At 28.8% G+C, this 9,083-nt stretch overlaps 4 protein-coding genes across 4 annotated transcripts in view; 2 read left to right on the top strand and 2 right to left on the bottom strand.

Moving 5' to 3' along the window:
• Positions 1 to 36: 36 nt before the first annotated feature.
• LOC133319144 (solute carrier family 35 member F1-like) lies at positions 37 to 3,742 on the bottom strand. The gene is made up of 4 exons (XM_061522468.1): positions 3,621 to 3,742; positions 3,013 to 3,380; positions 2,685 to 2,821; positions 37 to 2,520 (listed from the first exon to the last, which is right to left on the bottom strand). The coding sequence occupies exons 1-4, from the start codon at positions 3,670 to 3,672 to the stop codon at positions 2,328 to 2,330; spliced, it is 750 nt and encodes a 249-aa protein (XP_061378452.1). The 5' UTR covers positions 3,673 to 3,742; the 3' UTR covers positions 37 to 2,327.
• LOC116769782 (solute carrier family 35 member F2-like) lies at positions 3,728 to 4,414 on the bottom strand. The gene is made up of 3 exons (XM_032660973.2): positions 4,211 to 4,414; positions 3,943 to 4,134; positions 3,728 to 3,868 (listed from the first exon to the last, which is right to left on the bottom strand). Exons 1-3 carry the CDS (start codon positions 4,267 to 4,269, stop codon positions 3,775 to 3,777), a joined length of 345 nt encoding a protein of 114 aa, XP_032516864.2. The 5' UTR covers positions 4,270 to 4,414; the 3' UTR covers positions 3,728 to 3,774.
• Positions 4,415 to 4,806: 392 nt separating this feature from the next.
• On the top strand, positions 4,807 to 6,236 carry LOC116769859 (THO complex subunit 7 homolog). The gene is made up of 3 exons (XM_032661059.2): positions 4,807 to 4,979; positions 5,045 to 5,168; positions 5,272 to 6,236. Exons 1-3 carry the CDS (start codon positions 4,970 to 4,972, stop codon positions 5,738 to 5,740), a joined length of 603 nt encoding a protein of 200 aa, XP_032516950.1. The 5' UTR covers positions 4,807 to 4,969; the 3' UTR covers positions 5,741 to 6,236.
• Positions 6,237 to 7,777: 1,541 nt separating this feature from the next.
• The window catches only part of LOC116769526 (5'-3' exonuclease PLD3-like), a 30,484-nt gene continuing 29,178 nt past the window's right edge, over positions 7,778 to 9,083 (top strand). Inside the window, exon 1 of the mRNA XM_032660646.2 lies at positions 7,778 to 8,116. Within this exon, the coding sequence (XP_032516537.2) occupies positions 7,853 to 8,116 (264 nt within the window). The 5' untranslated portion in view covers positions 7,778 to 7,852. The remainder of the gene's footprint in view (positions 8,117 to 9,083) is intronic.

Raw genomic sequence — 9,083 nt, 5'->3', positions numbered from 1 at the left:
GCATATATTTATATATATGAAGTAAAACAGCCTAAATTCAAAAACATTGTATATTTAACGAACTAGTAGTATAATACGGTCACTTAAAACGTGCTGTAAATTGGAATGTAAAATCACCGCTCTAATGACAATTTATAATTGAACACTAATACTATAAAGACTGAAAGGTTTTGATCTTTAAAAATATTATATAAAACAAACATGCTAGTCAGAGTTTATATCCTTGCAGTGATTCTAATCCCAACATCAGTGACCTTACCAAAAGTTTCCACCGTCACACTAAATACGGGGCGTTACTAGTTTTAACTTTATATGTTATAGAGTATGGAAGTTACAACATAGGTTAATAAATGAGAAATACGAAGCGAGTACCAATATTATGATATTGAGGTTCGATTTCTCTGAGACGCTTACGACGACGGTACCTCCCAGATTCTTAAAATCAGTATTTCAAGGGAAAAACCCCACTCGTACAATCTCCCCCAAAACTAATAAGTCTAACAGCGAAATATAATATACAAAATGAAAACGCTCCGTTTGTAGTGTGACCATCAAAACTTGTGATAAGGATTACAGTACATGCTAAATGACGTTACATCCCTTGAAGCAATAATACAACCGTTCTAGCGACGGAAGAGTAAATAATCTATTTAAAGTTAGTGTCAAATCCTTTTATCAATTCATACTAATGGACTAGTTAATAAAATGCGTAACTTACTTTTAGTAATTGAGCGATATAAATAACTTCTATATTATATTATAGCCATATACGTTTCATCAACTAAATAGTAACTCAGTTAAATAGATTCTTAAAAATATAACGTCATAGTTTATCTGAGAGTCGAACAAATCACAGCGTGGAATAGTAAAACAGTATAACATATATACATGAATAAGGTTAAGAGATCTGCTGGGCGTATTGTGCCGATATTTTAATTATTATCGCTGGTAAAATATTCGGCAATCATACAATTCTTCGTTTGACAATGACCTTTAAAAGAAATTTTTCATCAAATCGATGCTGTATAAATCACAAAATGCTGTACCTACAGTCGCTTTAATTGCTGTTATAAAAAAGGAAATTAATTGAAAAATACCTTTATAATTTACACATGAATCATTAAACAGAACAAGAAAGACTCGCTTGTAGGGACACGAACCGCTTTGTTTAAGTTGTCTAAACACTGTTCGTTCATTATTTCAATTATTACAGTTCATATTATTTTATTATAACTAACATACGTTGCCATAAGCCTAAATTCGTTAACGAAAAAATTGGCTAGAAAAAATATTCATATAACATGATAGATAAAAGACATTCGTATTGCTTGCAAAATTAAATTAAAACCAAAGTAAAATTGAAAGTTAAGTTATAAGTCTATATTATAACTAAGAATAAACAATATTATTATAATATCAACTATTATACACACCCTTAATTTAAATAGATTCTACATTTAAATCTCATATAAACATCACTAATCTAGCTGATTAAAAATTGAGTAAAAATTCGAGTAAATGGCAGTATTCGTTAATAAATTTTTCAATTTCATTATGCATTTTATGTTTGACTTCGTCAAAAGTGTGTTTAAAATTAAATGTGCTCGTTACAAAACATTCTCGTGACTATTTCTAATAAAGTTTAATTGATTACATAAAAAAATCAAAACAATTTCAGGTTCAATCCAAACAGTTCCAGATGAAATAATAAATTAAAAATATGTCTGTATATCTCTGGGGCGACAAAGATAAATTGCCACTAAGGTTCACTGAGGAACAATTATAATATAAATTTACAGGTTGTATTATAAAAACCTATTAAGATAAAATTGATAAATATGTAGTAGGCGGCTAAAAAATTTAAGCAACTTGAAAAAAAATTACATCCATACATAAAATGAAAATCCATGATTAATTTAAAAAGTTCAAGATATCTATCACATCATTGTGCTGGTAGTGATATATTTAACCGTACATTTAGATAAAGCATCTGAATGATTACTGAAATTATAATAAAAACAAACTGACTCCATAAAAAATTAAATTAATTATTCTACATACAAGAACTGTTACCTATATGTAGTTCCTTGTAAAGATCTAATGATTTTTAATTCACTAACAACAAAACTAATTTGTTCTAAACATTCAACTTCCTAAACATTTATCACATGTCAGACAATCAAAGTAATAGATATACCGATCTCGCTAACTTCAGTCATATCTAATATAAAAGTTTTGCGCTAATTTGTGCTAATCAAACTTGGTCCAAACTCTGCAAACTGTCGTAGAATATATTATGTTTATTAAAAATGAAGTAATATTAAAAATTATTGATTTATGTCTTGATTTATTTCCTTAGTTTCATCTGTATTTAAAGGTCCGAATGGCATGTTTCCATTAGGCATGGTGTTAGCAGTCTGAGGTCCTCCGAGGAACGATGTGAATGTTGTATCTCGACTCATTGGCGGTTCGAGACCTTCGGATAGAGGTATGCAGTCCAATGTGGGTACTGTGTACTCCCTGATTGAAATAAAACATACATCAAACTTATCAACGAGAAGTAAAATATTAGATTACAAGTTTTACAGAAATATGTTATAATAAAATAAATCACACACAATATATCTGATTGTAAAATCTTTTTTTTTCATTCCACAAATAACACATACAAAAATTATACTCACATGGACACATTATCCTGTGTCTGCACAGAGTCATGAACAATTTGTGGTATAACCACAGGATTGGATGTTCGTCTTGCACTAAAGAGAAATACTCCCACCATCGCCAACAGATATGATAGGAAATAAAGAGCATGGAACTGAAATAATAATAAAAAAAAATTCTTACAAAAAATTAACAAAGACATAGTCAGTTGATATTTCCATATTAACCATATTATATTCTTCAAAGTATAAATACATATAATTTTCAAATATAACAAGAGAAATAGTAATTAAAGATTTTGTAAACAGAAATTTGATCATTAATAGGTAATAAATAATAAGTCACCTTAAATTGGAATATAAACATCCCAGCTATCAAAGTATAATAATCCGAAGAGAGGAAAGAAAGGTGCAGTATTATTGATCCAGCATCCCTTAGCATAAAGCTCTGAAGGATTTGGAATACTGTTTGCACAACACAGTAACTTCCCAACTGTATAATTGTATCTAACTCGTACCAGTTAAATGTCATCAGGTCACTAAACTCTAAGAAAAATGTCTGGGAACTTGACAACAAACTCCCAATGAAACCGAGCAATGCTAAATATTCCGCACATGAATGTGTTTTGAGCATTATTTCTTGGAGCACAGTCACTAGAGCATAGAGGAGTGATCCGGCTAAGCAAAGCATATCACCCACTAATTGGTTTTTACCTGAAAGTAAGAAAGAAAAATTTTTTCTCTAAAAAATTTTATACATTTTATTTATATTAAATATGCTATAACAAAACAGTATAAAATGTCTAAACTGGAGTGATTCTATTTCTGACTATGTACTTTTGACTTAATTTAATTTCACTAACAATTTGATATTTGACCAGTACAACATTTTAATGGTTAAATTTAAAACGCAATTATTCCATTTACTGCTTCAAACTTGAAAACTGAACTTACCATCAGTGGGAGCTCCTTCCACGTCCGCCCAAACCACACAAACAACTGCCATCAAGCCCAATGTTGCCCCAGCAACATGAGCGACCCCTAAACGTTGACCTCTCCATGCACCTCCAACTAAGGCTGCTCCTACTCCGCTACATGCTAACAGCTGTCAGCTTAATACTGAGGTGAATCTTTGTGAGAGAACTAGCAGCCAATTAGCCTGCACATCTAGTATACAAGCTATAAGAATTAACCACCATTTTCTGAAAAAATATAATGAACTTTATATATTTTTTGATAAAACATTGAAAATAATACTACCAATTATTTTTATTACTTCATTAACTGTGTAAGGCCTCTGCATAATAGAGATGGAGAAAATAATATGAAAAGTACAAAGTAGGGGATAACTAGTTGTCCATTAGTAGGAAACTGCCAAGTAGCACTCTGGAGTAATGTAGTAAGAATACATTTTCCACTCAACAGAAGAGATAGCACTTGACCTAATATAATACCGCGCCACACTTTCCTAAAAATAGAACATTTTTATTATTTACGCCAAGTAAAGTGTTAGTAAATAGTCTTCATCAGGTAAATGTACACACCATCGACCCAATTCTGAAAAATATTTTTCAATTTTTTCACTGAAATCAATGTTCTCCATTTTCACTGTTTATTGGTTTCTATAGCTAGTAGGCAAATCATATATAGGTGATAAAATCTAAACACAAACCGACCGAAATTAATAAAATTGCCATAATTTATTCGTGAGTACCAATTTCGGAGGCCAGGCTAGGGAGTCAATCAAAAGTCGAGAATAAACTGCAAAACATTTGTGACAGTTTACGTTCTGAAATAACCAATGTTCAAAAAGTATAAAATAACTATTCAAAACATATATTAATAGTTAGTTAATTAGAAATGAAAAAAAATATTATGCTTATGGTATATAATTATAAAATTTAAAATTACAATTTTATTTTTTATTTTAAAGCAATATTAGAATTTAAGGAATTCCAATTTTTTGAAAAGACAATTTATAATTAATATTTATAATCGAATTTGTTTAAATTTCTTTAAATAAATTTTTAGAGTACACAAAATTAAGAAAGCTGGGCTATGTTCTATATAAATTTAAGTTAAATAGGTCATAAGGCTGAATGAACCAGTGTTCTTTGCCGATTTCCAAAAAAAACATGATGAAAAAAAATTGTTTGGATAAATCAGAAGCACGAAATCCATAGAAAACAAAGTTTTATGTTTTGACTTTTCACAGTTCACTCCAATAAAACAGCAGCACTATATTAAACAGCTGCCGAATATAAAATTACATTTTGTTTAGTACTGGCCAATCTACCGTGTAAATGGCTGACGGTAAATTAACGCTACGAAATTATCCATATGAGAATCTTTAAGTTTCTTATAACATTTTTTTTCAGAGGACGTTATTCGGAGGCGTCTACTGATAGATGGGGATGGAACCGGCGATGACAGACGGCTTAATGTTTTACTTAAAACTTTAATAAAGTGGTCAAATAGCACTGATGAAAAACCGGAAGAGAGGTTAGATTTGGTATATGAAAATTTCGTTTATAAAAAAAAATCATCACTATGAAAAAAAATTGAATTAGTAAAATATTATTTATATAATATTGTATATTTTTAGTAAAGCAACACACGACAGAATGCTTGCACAGCTTGCACAATGTGAATTTGCAGTTACAAAATCACAGCTAGGCTCAGAGATGATGGCTGCGGAATTAAAGAGCTATGAAGCACTATCAAAAATACTTGAAAATGGCATAGAAGTTGCTAAAGGTAATATAGAAAAAAGCAAATCCGATTTGACACAAGCAAAAACAGTTAGAAAGAATCGCATTGAATATGATGTTCTCGCAAAAGTTATCAGCGAACAGCCCGATAGAAAGGAAACTTTGGAACGTCTTAGTACATTAAAAATGGAGTTGAGCAATTTAGAAGGGACAAGACAACAATTGGAGAGTCGTCTGTCTTTGAGAAAAAAACAATTCCATGTGTTGGTAACATCAATACATCAGTTACAAGCACTGTTAGATGAGAATGATGATATAGAAATGACATCTGATGATGTTGAAATGAAGGAAGCTTCTATTTAAGATATAATTTAGATCATATATTATGTAAAGTGTATAAAAAATAATGAATTAACTTCAATAATCTCCTTTATAAAACTTTTGTTCAGTTTAAATTTCTTTATATTAAAGGTACCATTGCAAATAAATGCTAGATTCTATCTAAATATCAGAATCCTCATGATTTTTAAGTTCTTAAAGCTTGAATATAGTTTTAGACCACAGATTAAAATATACACAGCAAAAAAAAAAATTTTAAAATTCTTAGAACGCAAGTGAATATTCCTTGATAAAAATTTCCACTTCCCATATTTGTGTTATTATTTTCATGTGGGTATTATGTAAAGGTGTGTGTGATTTTATTCTCCTATGAATTTTTAATTCAGTGCAACAGGCATTGAAACCAATGAAGACTATAAAATAATACTTCAAAGAAACATTGACAATAGTATTTTTTTTTACTTCTATTCTTTAAGGAAAAAATTAAAGTTTTTACAAGTAATAAAGTATTTTAAGTACCTATGGGATTTCTTATATAACATTTTGATTTTTCTGGTAACAATAGGAGTGATAATCATATGTTAAGAAGTTTTTACGGAATTTAAATATACAATATAAACTACAGATAAAACTTATAGTAATTTTATTATTTTACATTTTAAACCAATGTTTCGACTACTTTACATTAGTTTATTAAAATGTTCACTCGAGAAAGTCTTTAATAACATAACATAATCACCCTCATAAACTGAATAGCTTATACGCGTGAACTTTTTTTTTCTCAAAAAGATTTTTTTTTAGTACAGAATGTCTCGGGACAATTTTAACCATACTTACAAATAAATCTAATTAAAAGGAATATATATGTACCTACAAATATATAACCTCTCGTTTTGACGACAATATTAGAAAACAAGTAACACGTTTGACGCTTGTATTCTTGATTTTTCAAACAAAATTATTGTTTGTGTTACAAGTTGCGATATAAAAATGAAAGTCACTTTTTTCTTTTTTTTTTTATCATAGTATTCATCTATATGTCTCACATTACACGAACTCTTTGACATAAAGGGAATTCATATCATATTTATTTTGGAAAAAGTAAGTTTATCCAATAAAAAAAATAAAATTACTTTTTAATTTCGGTTATTTTTTTAAAATTCTTTATTTTCATTGTTGTGCCTAAAAGTTTATAAAACTACGTAAATAACATACAATTTTACACCGTCACATGACGTTTGAAATTTACTACTTAACTTTGCTAAAAAAATATTTTTCCAACATTTCAATTTTTTCGTCTTTATGGTATCCTGAGTTCAATATAAAAACTTCCATACAATGTTTAAGCTAAAATAAAAATTAAATGTTAATTTTGATCCCTATTCCATGTTTTCTGGTCGTCTGCTTTCGCTGTTCAAATATGTACATTTAAAATATTAATATCACCACTTCCAAGTGCCAGACTGGGTATTCTACAGGGAACGCGTTTAGTGTTTGTCGACCCATTAGGATCCTGAACAAATACAATTTATATGTGCAAACTGTTTTTATACATGCACTTATACCTATACTCATTTAGGGAATAGGGATGCGCTTAAACATAATAAGGATTTTATCATTCATGAATAATGGTTACGATATCCCTTTATTTAATTCTGTCGGATAAAGTTTTCATTTAATAAATGAAACGGTGTAAGGATTTGTTTAGATGCATGTGTTTTTAATGTACTTAAATTGTATAAAATGTAATAAAAATGGTTTATGTGTATTTAATGTGTTTTGTAAATATATTTAGGACTACTTGAATAAAAATAAATCAGTTAAAGTGTCTCTTAAAAAATTATTAAGTTACAATTTTTATAAACACCAATTTTATTATTTATAATAGTCGACGGCAACCTTGTAACAAATTCTTACATATTTAAACTGTCATGTGAGTTTATGTAAGCGTTAAATAAACTTAAGTGTCTATTTTTTATCATTAAAATAATAAACATTTATAGGCTTCACTTCTACGTTGAAGTTTAACGCGCACGCCCGGAGTCACCGTCGTCAAAGTACGATTTCGTTTCAAAGCGAACGCACGCGAACGATCGGAACTTTTCTGAAACTTTTCTTTACGTTTCATAACAGAAAATGCCTTCTTGGTGGGACTATTTACATTTTAACAGACAGTATAGTAATAAGAGGAATTTAGAGGAGGGTTTATTTCAAATAGCGTCTCAGACTTGTAACATTTTGGTAAAGGTCAACAACACTAACAATATAAATTTGACAAGGAATAATAGAAGTGACGAGTACGGGTGTGCGGGTCCACCTAGAGGGAAGAGTTCGATGCAAATATGCGTACCAAAGTTTAGAAAAAATTCTATCACATCCGGCTGCAATCCTGGCCTGTCGGTAAGTCGATATTTGTTATTAAATACATAATATATAATTATAAAAGCACTAAAAAGGTATTTTGTAAAGTTTTATTATTTTAAATATTTTGTCTTGGTAAATTGAACGTGTGAATAAGAAACGTCATTAATATAAATATACTGGTTGGTATATTAATTAAAAAAAAAATCTTTTTTATATTATCATTTTTATACTAACATATTTTTTAATCTACGTGTGTTAACAAACTGACCTTTATTGGTAATGAATAATAATAATATCAGAAAATAATTCTTATATATTAAATCATTTCATGTTGTCTTTAAAACAAATTTAATTTCTATTTTTATAAGTTACTCTTCATACTTTTCTTAATATGTAAAATAAATTTAATTTAAAAATTAATTTTAAATTGGTCATCTATATGAAACATTTTATTCATGAATTTCAAGTTTTATAATAATTTAAATATTTTTTTATAAAAATCATAGTTTCTTGTTTATAATCACAGTCCCATTTTTCAAATATGACGTTAAAATAATTTAAAATATTCTGAGATCATGAAATTGGACCAATGCAACGCAGCGAGAAAGAATATATGTATTTCTTATATATAAATAAGTCTACCTACTTTCTGATAGTGTGGTGGTACAAAAAAGCTACATTTAGAAGATGTGTACAGTTATATGATTTTTATTTGATAATTAATTATGGCTTTTATCTTTATCACTTTGTGGATATTCTATATTACAAATTAAACAATACCTTTTTTATATACTAATTTCTTTTTAATTTAATGATGGCGAATATAAATTCGCCATCATTATCAGTAGTTATCAGTTCACTGCTGCCTATAGCACGTAGCTTTTCACATAATCCTTTCTATAGCACGGTAGTGAGTTTTACCTTCAATTCTTCTCCTTCAATTTCTCCCAGTACTTATATGATGACTTTATCTGAATATCCATTATCCAATTAAAATATTTGT

The sequence above is a fragment of the Danaus plexippus genome, chromosome 14, assembly GCF_018135715.1.
Source record: "Danaus plexippus chromosome 14, MEX_DaPlex, whole genome shotgun sequence".
Taxonomy (NCBI): Eukaryota; Metazoa; Arthropoda; class Insecta; order Lepidoptera; family Nymphalidae; genus Danaus; species Danaus plexippus.
This window is presented reverse-complemented; position numbering and strand designations above follow the sequence as displayed.